At 40.7% G+C, this 13,711-nt stretch overlaps 1 protein-coding gene across 1 annotated transcript; it reads right to left on the bottom strand.

Annotated features, from left to right (window-relative positions):
- Positions 1–649: 649 nt before the first annotated feature.
- On the bottom strand, positions 650–10,400 carry LOC120565169 (vitellogenin-2-like). Its single transcript, XM_039810645.1, has 34 exons — positions 10,307–10,400; positions 9,687–9,707; positions 9,403–9,554; positions 9,025–9,276; positions 8,775–8,936; positions 8,544–8,692; positions 8,284–8,440; positions 8,042–8,199; positions 7,792–7,957; positions 7,577–7,702; positions 7,269–7,487; positions 6,962–7,179; positions 6,768–6,865; positions 6,557–6,681; positions 6,134–6,235; positions 5,912–6,031; positions 5,627–5,813; positions 4,981–5,074; positions 4,701–4,886; positions 4,462–4,612; positions 4,177–4,378; positions 3,548–4,083; positions 3,417–3,461; positions 3,269–3,337; positions 2,969–3,175; positions 2,738–2,880; positions 2,433–2,571; positions 2,197–2,326; positions 1,921–2,104; positions 1,706–1,800; positions 1,507–1,601; positions 1,256–1,421; positions 946–1,107; positions 650–851 (listed from the first exon to the last, which is right to left on the bottom strand). The coding sequence occupies exons 1-34, from the start codon at positions 10,344–10,346 to the stop codon at positions 739–741; spliced, it is 5,169 nt and encodes a 1,722-aa protein (XP_039666579.1). The 5' UTR covers positions 10,347–10,400; the 3' UTR covers positions 650–738.
- Between the last annotated feature and the right edge of the window lie 3,311 nt (positions 10,401–13,711).

Genomic DNA, 13,711 nt, shown 5'->3' with positions numbered 1-13,711 from the left:
GTCTGTAGTACATTGACATTGCAAATATCCCATTTACATTGATTTAAAGGGCCAAAACTCGTCTACATTGACTATATCGCCCCCTAATGGCCTATCGTCACCAAACTTGGTACAGAGCCTCAGAGCAGCATGCCAAACAAGCATCACAAGTTTCATGTTGATAGCAATTACTACGGCAGAGAAATTGCAATTGCAAATGTTCCATTTACATGCATGGAGTTATTTGGCTAAACGCATCTACGTTTATTATAGCGCCCCCTAATGGTCGATCTTCGTCAAATTTAGTACAGCGCCCCGGAGTGGTATGTCGAACAAAAATACCAAACAAAAAAGTTTTGCTCTGATACCTATTAATTTGGCTGAGATATGCAAAATTTTGTGTTTGGTCCGCTGGACCTGTGAACCTGTGATTGCCTTGCATACGCGGTTCCCAAGCCCCCGCGGGCTTGGACCCCTAATAATCCTAAGGAAAACAATAGGATTCCACAGCTCCGCTGGATCTGTGAAGCGTGTTTCCTTGCAAACGCGGTTCTCAGCCCCCTCAGGCTTGGACCCTTAATTACATGAATTATATTTAATTTTGCTTTATTGACATTTAGCAGTTGCATTTGTAAAGGGTTTTTGTAAATAACACATGGTTCACCTGTTCTGCAATTTATTTAAATAACAGTTCAAACAAAGTACTTAAAATACTTTTATGAAAAAAAGTAAAATATAATATGAATGAAGACCACAAGATTAAGCGCACTGGGCGGCGCAGCGACATGCCAGGTGGGCTTCTGCTGTTTCGATCAGGTCAATGCTCTTCTCGTAGATGCTGCTCAGACCCTCAGAGACGTTCAGGTTAGAATCTGCAAAGATAGAGTAAAGTTGTTAGATGCCATATAAGATAACAAGATGTAGTATTCAGTTTTGTGAACCAGCCGTGATTTCTTGTAGACTCACCAACGGGCAGGCAGTGGTAGCCAACAGTGGCGATCGTTGTCCTCACAGGCATGCAGCCGGCCAGGCAGCGCAGCACGGGCTCAACAGAGTAGCATTTGGACACTTGGCCATGGAGGATCACCTGCTTCTCCAGCTTCACAGATTCAAGCTTCATGTAACACTCTGGAAAAGTGTTCAAAAGTTAAGGTAAGCACTGTTAATATACATACTTACAGTGGTCTTTATTAATTTCTTTATATTCTGTATTTTGCCATTCAGGGTATAAATGATATTTTAATAGGAAGGGTGAAGCAGGTACTGTTAGTATTACCAGAGGCATCCCGGCAGCTCTTTCCAGACAGAACCCAGGAATGAGCATAGCTGACTGCGTTCTTGGTCAGGCGTTCGTTGGGTGTGCGGTACTCCTGTCTGATTTCTCCGTCAGCCTTTCCACAGAGTCCACAGGTCTGTCCTCTCATCCAGTCCACAACTTTGACCTGGGAAAAAACAGTTCAGCGTTTGCTCCATTACCAATGTGCAGATTAATAAATACATTTAAGTAGTCCGAGTTTTTTGTATCACCTTCAGCTCGTTCAGATCAATGTAGACCTCCTGGAGACCATGGCTGGGAGCATGGAGCGCAATACCCTCACCTTTCTGCCTGATCAGAATTTTGCCTGAAATGATTGCAAATATATATAAATATGTGATTTTTAACTTTCAACACATTGAATAATTGTAGCATGACAGTTATGCTTTAATTAATAGAAGAAGAAAAAACCTGTGGGATGCTGATATGGCAGGTTGTTGATAGGGATTTCTACTCCGTTAACCTTCACTATGATAACACTGCCCTTTGGATGCAGGTCCACATCACTGTTGAAAAACAATTGAAATACATGTGTTTCAGTTAATTTCTGGATTGTTTGTTTTCTTTGTGGGACAATTCCTTCAATAAAGATATAAATAATAAACATATAAATACTATGTTCATACATGTTTCCGATCTTCACATTGATCTGGTTCTGTTCCTCTGGTTGATCCCTCTTCAGCAGAACAATGAATTTAAGTTCCGGGGTACAATCCTGAGCTAAAACCTGGGAGCAAGAGTGGGGCATCTCGTTCTTGTATTTCCTGTTGTTGAATGTGATCACTGTGTCTTTGACCATAGAACACTCAGCTGGAGTAGAAAGAAAAAGATGAATCAGTAAGTTAGCTATTTAATGTTCAGTCTGACAATTCAGTAAAAGATGTTTCTTTAAATGTTTGCACCTGCATGAGCCTTGGTGAGCATGTAGGAGATCTTGTCAGCCCAGTTGCTTTGGTAGGATCCTAACTCAGCAGCAGTGTCACCAATTGGCAGAGCAATAGGGAGATGCACACCAAATATGTATAATGTCCTCTGTGATATAAAAATATTAGAAACGGTTTTGAAGTGTGTAGAAAATGGATGACAAAATATGCTGCAGACATTTTCTGTGTGCAAATAATGGGCAATAAAACTGAACCTTTGGTGTCTTCAGCACAACATTCAGGCTTGTCTCAGAAGCAGAAGCCACAGAAAGTCTGATCTGATTACGAACATTTTTTGCCTTTACCAGGCTTATTCCATATTCCTTAGCGACACGGGAAATGTACTGAGAGATCCTAGGTAGGCATAAAAATAAAGTTTTATAAAAAAAAAAAAACTGAAAATGAAATCATTCTAAAAGAAAGTAATGAATTCCCAAACACGTCTTCATCCAGGATGCCTGATTAAGGTTATACATATACATAATAACATTTTTGAAATCTGCTTAGTTTGTGACATTACCTTTTTGCATAGCGCATCATGCTCTTTGGAAGTTTGTCCCAGGCAACCTTAACACCGACTGCAGGGTCTTTACCCACAAGACCAGTCTCAGCTGTGATCTCAGTCTTGTATTGTTTGCACTCAATGCCCCAGGCAATCTTGGCCTAAGATAAATTTAAATTAGAGTTTAAATCTGAAGCTTCACATAGATGTAAAACAACTGATGTTGAATCACCAAATCTAGGTTTTTACCATCAGCTTGTGGTAACTCAGCATCACAACATCGGCACAGATTCTCCAGTTGTCATTCTCAGCCAGGTTGGCAAAAATGACCTGAAGTCTGTCAGTATCTCTGTCAAAGTAAGCTGTAATCTGGTATCCCTGAACCTTGTGGTCATCTCTCACAGCACGGATGAGAATAGTCACAATAGGAGCGAGAGCATTAGAGAGGTACTTGGCCTTAAAGTGAAAACCAGAGATTGATATTAATGAAAGTTTAGATTTTTCCCACCGAATACAAGAGACTGTACATGGCTTGGTCTGATGACTTACCTTATTGTAGATGGTCTCGAAGCTGTCGGCACTGCTCTTGCTGTTGGCACGGGCTGTGGAGAGGGCATGCTGCAAACAAAGAAACCATACATTAGCCTGCTCCAACATGATGTACACGATGTGGCTGTCTCATCAATCTGATAATTACCTGGTGGATGTGGTTCTTCATAAACTTCATTTCATACAGTTGTTGCTGCAATAGAATTTGTTTTGTATTAGTTCTTTCACATATGTATGAGTCTACTGTTTTTTACATGCTCTGAGGTAAAGCTGTCTCACCTTGGACAATGATCTGGCCCTTGAGGAGCTGGAGCTGGAGCTGGAGCTGGAGCTGGAGGAGGGGCTGCTGGACATGAGAGAAGACTGGCTGCTTGAAGCACTGCTGGAGCGTGCGCTGGAGGAGCTGCTCAGTCTCTTTGATGCCTTGCCAACTGCCTTGCTCTTGGAGCGAGAGGAGGAGCTGGAGGAGGAGCTGGAGGAGGAGCTGGAGGAGGACTTGGATGATGCGGAGGAGGAGCTGGAGGAGGATCTGGAGGAGGAGCTGGAGGAGGACTTGGATGATGCGGAGGAGGAGCTGGAGGAGGACTTGGATGATGCGGAGGAGGAGCTGCTGGAGCGGGAGCTGCTGGAGCTGGAGGATGCTGCTGTGCTGTTCTTCAGACCAGTAACCAGGATTTTCTTGAGTTTCATCAGGACGTTTTTGTCCTCATTTATTTCCTCTTCCTCGTTCAGGTTAATGACTTTGAGGATCTTTTCTACTGCCCTATCTCCAACCTGAACCTCAATTTCAATCTTCTCGACGACTGGTCCGGCAGCTGCAACCAAATAGATAAGTACATATCTTACTTTTTAGCAACTTCTTACAAAATTACTTATATTAGTAATTTAATGTCATCCATTTCACTTGCCTGGAGCAACCTCAACAACGACCGCATGTTTTCCAATTATGGTGTAGAGTGGGCAGTTTTTGATGAAGGCTGCGTTGCGAGATTCAATCTCAGTGCATGCCTTGATTCCGAAGGTTTCGATTACAGCACACATTTTCTTTTCAAAGGCCTTGGGGACAATTCTACTTGGCAAGTCAACAGGAAGGATTTCAGATGACACTGACTGTAAAAGCACAACAGAGGTCACCACATTAATTTGATGCGGGTTAATGTTTGTGTTGGAACATGTAATTGAATCAAACTCACCATATCATCAGCCAGAGAGGATGCTATCCTTGAAATCTTTGAAGAAAAGGTTTCCCTTGATGTCTGTGCTGCAACTTCAGCTGGAACCACTGGTGTGATTTTGGCAGCTGCAAGGTCTTCCACATTTCTTGCAACAGCAAAAGTATCAACACTGTTGGAGGAAGGAAAAATTGTTTTAAGAAAACAGAATTTCAAAACTGGGTGATAAATTACACTTGGTGATGAGGAAAAGTACATACAATACAGTTGCAATCTTATCGATGCCCTGAACAGGCAGGAACTGCAGCTTGAAGTTCCCCTTAATCATGTTAATTCTTGCTTCCATCTTTGCAGGAACAGTTGTGTGAACTCTGGCTTTTGACATCAGGGTAGCCTGGACGAAAGCAGTATTCACTCCCATAACTGCGTAGGTATGCATGGACACACTGCAAGGGACAGAAACATTTTTTAGTAGGATTTTCCTAAGAACCTTTGTTTTAAACTGATGAGAAGAATCTTAATAAGCTGCACCTAGATTACCTTGAAGTAATGTCAGCCCTGATGTTGATGTCAGACTTCAGAAGCTGGGCAGCATTGAAGTCCGCAGGCAGAGGTGGTGTCACAGTGGCTTGGACTGTGAACAATAACATTTTCACTATCTGTATAAATAATTTTAGTATAGTAGAGATTAATACAAAAATCATCTCTCAATCATCACTTATGACCCACAAGAAGTTTGTGGTGGATTCTGTATCTGCAGAGAACCTGCCCTCTGCATCAGCAAAATGCCTTTTGGCCCCACGTGGGTGTGTAACCCCTGCCAATAACAGCGTTCAGGTTGTGCAACCCGTTTTTATTCTTAACCGCCATTTTACCCCTTGGCATCTCATACTGCCTAACAGGTTTTTCAATACACAAACGGAAACTGACAGGATGAAGCTCTGCATCCTCTTATAATCCGGCAATGTGACATCTTCCTTCAGAAGTGTGGGTTTGTTTATTTGTGCTTTAGAACATAACCACCATGAAACAATTGTTTGGCACTTCCTCTCTTCATTATCTCTCTCTCTCTCTCTCTCTCTCTCTCTCACTTGCTGACTCTGAGTCAGGGGGAGGGGCCAGCTTTAAACACTATGTTGACAGAACAGTATATATTTTACCTTTAAGCTCCACAAGTGCAACTTACGGTCAACAGAGGCAGCAGCCACAGCAGCAGTATAGAAACTGAGCTCCATGGGCAGACCAACGGTGGTGGGAAAGATGCGACGAACTTCAGCAACCAGCATTGGTTTTGTGAAATGAAATGCGAACCCAGACATCACAGCATTCAAAGCATTCCTGCCATAAGTGTGGATTGCTGGTCCTCTGGAAAGCTGTAAACACAAAATTGCTCATAGGACATCAGATATTCAGTTAATAACCATTGATTACTTAGCAGGTAGTAGACTAGTTACAGTAGAATATGCCCTACCTCAATAATCTGATCAATAATGGCTTTGTCAATGTTGGCAAATGCGATTTCCTGTCCAAAGAATTTCACATACACAGAGGCCAGAGGCTGGCTGGAAGGATGAGCCCTCCACTCAGAAAGCTGTGCAAAAAAAGAAAACGGTTAATAAACTTTATATGTGTTTTGATTACATAATTCCTTTTTAAAATATATACATATATTATCATCATCTCTTTAACTTACAGCCTTTATAACTTGTTTCATCTTCGTCATCCTGTCAGCATTCTCTGGAGACTTTTGTATTTTCAGAAGGGCCTCCTGCATTCCCTCAGTTCTTACTCCAAGCTGAAAAAAAGGAAAATTATTTGATGGGTTAGTATTTTAAAAATTATTACTAAAAATATAATGTGCAAGGTGAATATAGCCAAAATAATGAAGCTTGTTGACAGAAAATTTGAATCTGTTATGTTAAAGTTAGGATTCATGACATTGGTAAACAGCCTGAGATGTAGACATTAATTCCAAAGGCTAGCTAAATTTCCTTTTTGCTGTTATGATTTGACACATTTGCATTGTGCAAAGGTGTATAAGATGGGAGTGGCATATGCCAGATATATGAGAGCCTTTGGTTCTGTTAATTAGCTATGTAAGACATGATTGTCATACCTCAAGGACATCAGCATAAGCTCCTGCAAAGTAGGTGCGAGCTTTGGCCACAATGGTTCTTGGAAAAAGAGTTGCAGCATTGTTAACATAGAAGGCGCTAGCAGCAGCACCCATCATCAAGGGGTCTGTAGGGCAAAATATGAGAACCATCAAAACCCATGTTTTAATCTAAAAACTTTGATGACAAATTATGATCCTGTTGTGCTCTTACTGTGGTAGGTATCTAAATAGAAAGCTCTGCTGAAGTGATAGCTCATTCTGTCAAATTTGGGGCTAAGGAGCTTCACAGCAACGTTACAGGCAGCAGCACTGAAAGTAGACAATAAAATATATGCAATTATTTGTGCTGACATGTTTAAATAGCAAACCAAATACTGCAAAATGAAATATTATGTAAGTTCTTACACAGAGGCAAAATCAGGAGCGGTGTTCTTGGTCATGGCTTTCATGTAGGAGTAGACAAAGCTAACAATCTGCAGATTATTTTCTTTCAAGAGGACATTGGCGAGAGTAGTCACCAGACCCATTGGCAGCTTGGTCTCAAACATTACGATAGCAGCAACCATTCGTAGCTCTGGGTGGAGAGCCTTGTCCATGAACAGCTGAACAGCCATTTCCTGGATCTAATTCACAAAGATGAATGTTATAAATAAAACATGTCTTAAGTGTATTCATTCTTAGTAATGGAAGGAATCGCAAAATGTAGTCTCACCATCTTGGGCTCCTTCTTAGCAATGTTCCTCAGGGCCAAAACAGCATCAATGTGAACTCTGTGTGGCAGGCCAGCAGCAGCACTTCCAAAGCCAGGCAGGAGCTTCATGATTGGCTTCAGGCTGGCAGGATGTCCAGCATTACCCAGGACTTTGAGAGTGATAATGACCTCCTCAATTTCACCTCTGGCAACAGCCTGAATAACAAGTTCATGGATGGGCTGTGGGAGCAACAGAAAAAACATTTGTGTCCCTGATGTTATAACTTAATTTGAGTTATATAAAACATGTTAAAAAAAAAGATACATACCCTCACTAGCTCAGCTGGGCAAGTTGGGTCCTCTGCACAGTATTTAGCAACCAGGGTGCCATAGCCCAGCATGACAATCTCACGCAGAACTGGGTTTTCTTGTATCTTGGGGTTCATGGCCAGGCCCTGAGGAGTGATGAAAATAAAGAACTGATTATGCGTCCCAGTTCCCACATCATTACAAATATTTAAGAAAAGTTTTAACATTGACTTGCCTCGGCAAGCTTGATAACCTCCAGGTCGGCTGTCACCATTTGGACAGATGCCAGAAATGCTTGAGCAGCTTCGGCAATACTCAACTCCCCAGCAAGGAACTTCTCCTTGAAGAACTTTAAAGCAGCAAGAGTACCAATGGCAGGGACAGCATTTAGGATCCAGTGCCTGGGAAAGAGAAATTTTATATTATAATAATATCCATGGCATGTTTTTTTTCATAGCTCTTCTCTGAATAAAAGTCGCAGTTACCTGTATTCGGATTTAGCTTTGAACCGAGTCCAGAGGGCCTCAATACTCTCAAATCTGGCCACACGTAGCAGCTGGATGAGCTCAATGAATTTCAGAGGGGCATCTTCGTGGACCATGGCCACATTGGAAGTCACCAGGTGGTTTAGAATCTCAACAATCTGTCAGTAAACAAAACATTTCCCATCTTAAAATTTGCTGCCACAGGATGAATTCTAAAAACAAATGAATATTTCCTGAAGTACCTGTGCCTCAGCATTGCTGATCTTCAGAAGCTGGATGGGTATCTGGAGAAGCTCGGTGTCAAACTCGTACTGCAGGGATCCACGGTGAACATATGGAACATCATCTCTGATGTGTTCCACTGCGGCCGTCGCGATCTCAATGAAGGTCAGGATTTGCCTGTGATTATACATCAGCACTAAATCAATGTGCAGTGACGTGTGCAGAGTATAGCACTGACGTCACTGTTATTGCACTCTTCTTTTTCATTTAAACCACATACTTAGCCTCCATCTGGGCAGCGCCATTCATGATGTTGAAAGGTGAGAACTGGATGAGCTCTGTACCAGTTGCCTCCAAGATCAAAGAACCTGTGGCTGCTGGCTTCATGATGTAGCTAAAAGCAGCGGCTCCGTTCAGGCTCTTTCCTCTCTGCATTGACAAGACCCACAATATTGTCAGACCAGCAGTGTACTGTATTAGAGAGTATGAAGTGAGAGGAAAATGCACTTACAGCCTCACACTCAGCACATCTCTCTGTGTAAGCCAAGCCGATGTCCTTAATGATTCTCTCCTGGCAATGGTTCAGGTCCTTAGTCTTGGTCAACAGGATGCGGTCAGCTTTTGCGTCCTCACTGATGATGTAGTGGGTTTTGCACACACCCTGTACTCCAGGCTAGTTCACACAAATCCAATCACATTTTTTCAGTTCAAGCAATGTAGCATTTTGTGGGTGGAACTCTATGAAAATGAGTTATTTGTACCTCTTGCAGCTCATAGACGTTCTGAGTCTTCTTGATATTCAGCTGGAAGATGTTGAGGATTCCTCTGAAGACATTCAGCACAGTTTCAGAGACGCCAGCGGGTGCAAACATTTTGCCGACAACACCGTTCACATACTCAAACTTGATGGGTGTCGAGAGCTGAGCAGCCAGGGCTGAAGTGAGCTTGGTGGCTGGGATGAAAGCATCTTTGGGCCAGATGTCACTGTACTCAAAGATTTCCGGGTCTACAAGCTGTAAGGAGGAGTGACAGTTAGAAGGAGTTGAATACTTGATAGTTTATAAGCCACGTAGAATTTGTTTTAAAGTTATTATTCTATTCACTGACTAATCCTAACCCTAGTTATTCATGTTGTTCACCTTCAGCACGAAGGTGTCTGCTTCTGCGGCACTGATTAAAACTTTGCTGATGACTTTCACTCCGGCGCGTGCCAGACCCTCCTCAGGAAGGCCGCCCATAATAAAGGCCTCATATTTGTAGACGTAGGACTTTCCAGTGGCAAACTCTGGAGCTGCAATAATAGATAAGAAAACAAACTAGGAAATTAATTTGAATTTCAATTACATTTTAAAACTGAGATTTAGAAATGTTCTATATTTATACACCAAAATTACATTTTTAACATAATAGAATACCAACTTACCAAAATTGACCTGGTTACCCGCTAAAAAATAGGAAAAAAAAGGTTATTTTATGTCCTCAGGGGACAAAATGAAATTCAGTAATTATCAAAACAGTAGAAAGAGAATTGATAAGGTTTAAAAAGTGGTTTGATAATAACAGGTTATAACTGAATGAAAATAAAACAAAATCTGTGGTGTTTGGTAGCGTCAGGGCTGATTGTGAATTTGAATGGAATTGATATTGAAAGAGTACGTGACACTAAATTCTTGCAGGTGATTATAGATAAACTGTTGGAAGCCACATATACAATGTATCAAACTACATGATCTAAATCTATTGCTATTCCTCCTTTTTCCAAATTGCATTTAACTGATAAGCAAGTTGGTAAAACTAAAGGACTCAGTGTCTATTTTACTGCTCTAGCACTGGTTATATATCAACAACATTACACTGTCAGCAAGTGCAGAACTTGTCAATTTTTTTTTCTTTTTTTCCTAATATAACACAATATCAGTGGAGTATTGCTACCATGTACTCATCTACATGAATATATCATTCTACAATAAGCAACATTTATTTTTAAGTTAAACCTAAGTTGATTTAGTTTAAAATAAAAATAAAAAATAAAAATGTACTTACCCGCAAGGGCCACAGTGAAGGCTAGCACAAGCACCCTCATGACTGGTGATAGTGGACGACTGCAACCAGGGGCTTCCTTATAGCCAGTTTTTGCTGGGTGTGTGCCCATTAAAATGTATCATTAACTAAATATCAGCTTTCATTGTCATTAATGTTAACATGCCCTGACCCTGCAAATTAAACAAATGAAGTAAAACAAGAAGCAAAAATGTCACAGACATAAGTTATCTTAACCTGACTCTTGGCTTCCCTTGCACAAACAACCCAATGTCCAAAATCCAAATAGGTTTTCTCTCATGTGACACCCCATATATTTACAGTAAACAGATGAAATGCAGATCTATTTAGTATTTCACAGTATTACACATCTATATATTCATCTATAAATATTTAACCTAAATTTATTTCGCTACACAGATATATCTAATGTCTTATTATTCAATAAATGGCCAAAATTAAATTGTTATAGTTTTGAAGCATCCAATAACTTAAACTCACATAGATTATTGATAAAAACATCATAGTGAAATAAAATATTGTAAAAATGCTATAATACAGTTGTTTCAGTTGCTTAAACATGTGAATGTTCCAGTCTTTTAAAAATATGTCATTGTGTCGCGACCTGCAGTTTTATCAGTTCAACTGTTGACTCTCCAAACAGCTCTCCACCATTTATTTACTTAACTTTCATTCTCACAGTTTTTCAAAATCATCACATTGAAAATAAAATTGCATCAAAATCAAGTCAATGTGATGCTGCCTTTCTTACTATTTATTTTCAAGTACTTTTTCAAGTACAGTAAATGAGTAAAACTAGAAGGAGAAGATGAAATTGCTGACATTGTGCAACTTTTAGAATGGATAAACTGAAAGTTGCTGCTTTTTAAAACTATTTCATCTCTGGTTTTACCAAACCACTAACTTGACAAATGTACTCACCAGTTTTCTAGAGTAATATTAGGGCTTACTCCTTTATGTCAGTACAAGATATTCCAAAAAATGTGTCTTAAAGTATATTGGCCACATTGTTGACAATCCTGATCCATGAAGGCTACCACATGGTCTGGATTGGTGAACAATAACAGTATTCTGAAGCTTTGCTTAAATTAGTGCGAAGAGGAATGATATTCAATACGTAGGGGTATGGATTTTTAGAAATCAAAGTGCCATGTATGTGTAATCAGATAGCTTAAGTGACTGTCAGTAATGTGTCCTCAGAGCTGGGGGCTTAAAGGGGTGATAGAATGCAAAACCGATTTTACCCTGTCATAGTTGAATAACGACAGTTCGGTGGGTAAATAGGACATACATAGAAGCTCAAAGTCCCACTGACACCCCTTTACTATGAAAATCTCATATTTTGAAACTGCCGCTGAAAACGGGCGAATCCCAACAAAGCTGAGTTGCTTACGCAAGCGTCTCAAAATCCGGAACCTTAAGAGAACAGTCACGCCCCAACATTTACATAGGCTACACAACTGACCTGAGATCAGGTAGTCTTCTGAATCTAGATAGGTCACGCAGATCTCTGCTATTCCATTACAAAATTCACTTCTGAAACTTTTTTATGCGAGAAATCAACCATATAAAGCTCAAATATGGGCCGCTTTACGAAAAAGGATGGCTAATTGCAAATTTTCTCCGACTGTGTGTCGGAGTTTAGTGCTGGTGTTGGTGCTGCCTGGGTTGCTAGCTACATCGCCACCCTGACCGCAGTGTCAGCGAGCTTGTTACGCCCGCAATCTTTTACCGCAGCCCGCAGGTTCCAGTTAATCTTATAATGGGTATGTGTGTTGAGTTATTTAAACAAACAATCGGGGAAATAAAGCCTCTTGTCCGCGAGTCTCATTGATAGAGCCGCGGTGAGATGGAGTCCATCAATGAGAGCTAGCTAGCCTCCTCCTAACTCTGACATTCACAAAAATACATTCAATTGATATCCGAAATCGGACAAGTGTTAGCTAAGCTTTGTAAGACCTTGAGGAACCTGTAATATTCATGCCGTGACGAAATTCAAACTGTAAATATACTTTAGTTATGCGAAAGTGAGCAAGCTGCGGTATTTCCCCATTGTAATGAATGGGACATATAGCAAGCAGCTGCTCGTCTTACAAAGACGCCTTGCGTTCATAAAAATGCCTTAAAATCAAATCGGACACAACGGTTAGCTTTATAAGATAGTGGGGAATGATGTAATATAAGTGGCGTGACGAAATTCAAACTGTAAATATAATTTAGTTATGGCGACAGTGTAGCTAGCTAGCTGCGGTATTTCCCCATTGTAATGAATGGGACATATAGCAAGCAGCTGCTGGTCCTACAAAGACGCCTCGCGTTCATAAAAATGCCTTAAAATCAAATCGGACACAACGGTTAGATTTATAAGACATTGGGGAATGATGTTATAAGTGGCGTGACGAAATTCAAACTGTAAATATAATTTAGTTATGGCAAAAGAGTAGCTAGCTAGCTGCGGTATTTCCCCATTGTAATGAATGGGACATATTGCAAGCAGCTGCTGGTCCTACAAAGACGCCTCACGTTCATAAAAATGCCTTAAAATCAAATCAGACACAACGGTTAGCTTTATAAGACATTGGGGAATGATGTTATAAGTGGCGTGACTGTAGTGTACGCTGGTGAAAATAAGAACGCCGTAATGTTCAACAAGTGCCGTTTACTTCAACAGGAAGCATTATATTATTACAACAGTTCTTAATAGCGAGCATGCTAGCAAAGCACGGTCATTGACTAGCACGGTACATTCAGTAGTCGCCATCTTCTTCTCTCTCTCTCTGTACTCAGGGTCTCAACTTATAGCTGCTTTACAACAGTGCCGCCTAGTGGTAGAATGCAGCAGACATATATAGATAGAACACAACATCTCCCTTTTCTGTAAAAGATTACGCTCAAAATAAGTGTCAACAGTAAAGAGTAGATCAAAATAAGGTAAGGCTGTAGCTGTCCTATACTGTTTAACTTAAAAATATACCCATATTATACCCACTAGATAGCATTAGCACAGTATATTGGGAAACTTATCATAAGGCACATTAAACATTTAAACAGTGCACGTAAGTATAAACATAAGAATTACTCTTCACTTGTATTTTAAATGTGTCTGGTGCCTAACCAGTAATATTTTGAACTGTAACAACCAATCATCTCAGCTCATTTTCAAGCTACGGCATGACATAGTCCTTATGCCACTTAGGCTTGTATTTAACACGTGGCTGTTCGTTAGAGGGTCCAGGAGTGACTCGGGTGTCAGAGTGTGGCAGGCAAGATGTGTCACAGTCTTGTTCAGCCACAGACGGAAAGCGGGCAAGGTGAGCTGCATTCCAAATCTTTCCATCACTCAGTAAAAAAGAGTTAGGACCGATTCTCTTTCTCACAGTTACTGGG

The sequence above is a fragment of the Perca fluviatilis genome, chromosome 9 (genome assembly GCF_010015445.1).
Source record: "Perca fluviatilis chromosome 9, GENO_Pfluv_1.0, whole genome shotgun sequence".
NCBI classification, from domain to species: domain Eukaryota; kingdom Metazoa; phylum Chordata; class Actinopteri; order Perciformes; family Percidae; genus Perca; species Perca fluviatilis.
Note: the sequence above shows the minus strand (reverse complement) of the source record. Positions and strands in the feature narration are given on the sequence as shown.

Coding starts and splice junctions, on each gene's coding strand:
- LOC120565169 (XM_039810645.1), bottom strand. CDS start 10,346: ATGAGGGTGCTTGTGCTAGCCTTCACTGTGGCCCTTGCGG. Junction 5,075..5,626: donor GGCTGCTGCCTCTGTTGACC/GTAAGTTGCACT, acceptor TATTGTTCACAG/TCCAAGCCACTGTGACACCA. Junction 1,422..1,506: donor TTGATCTGAACGAGCTGAAG/GTGATACAAAAA, acceptor GTTTTTTCCCAG/GTCAAAGTTGTGGACTGGAT.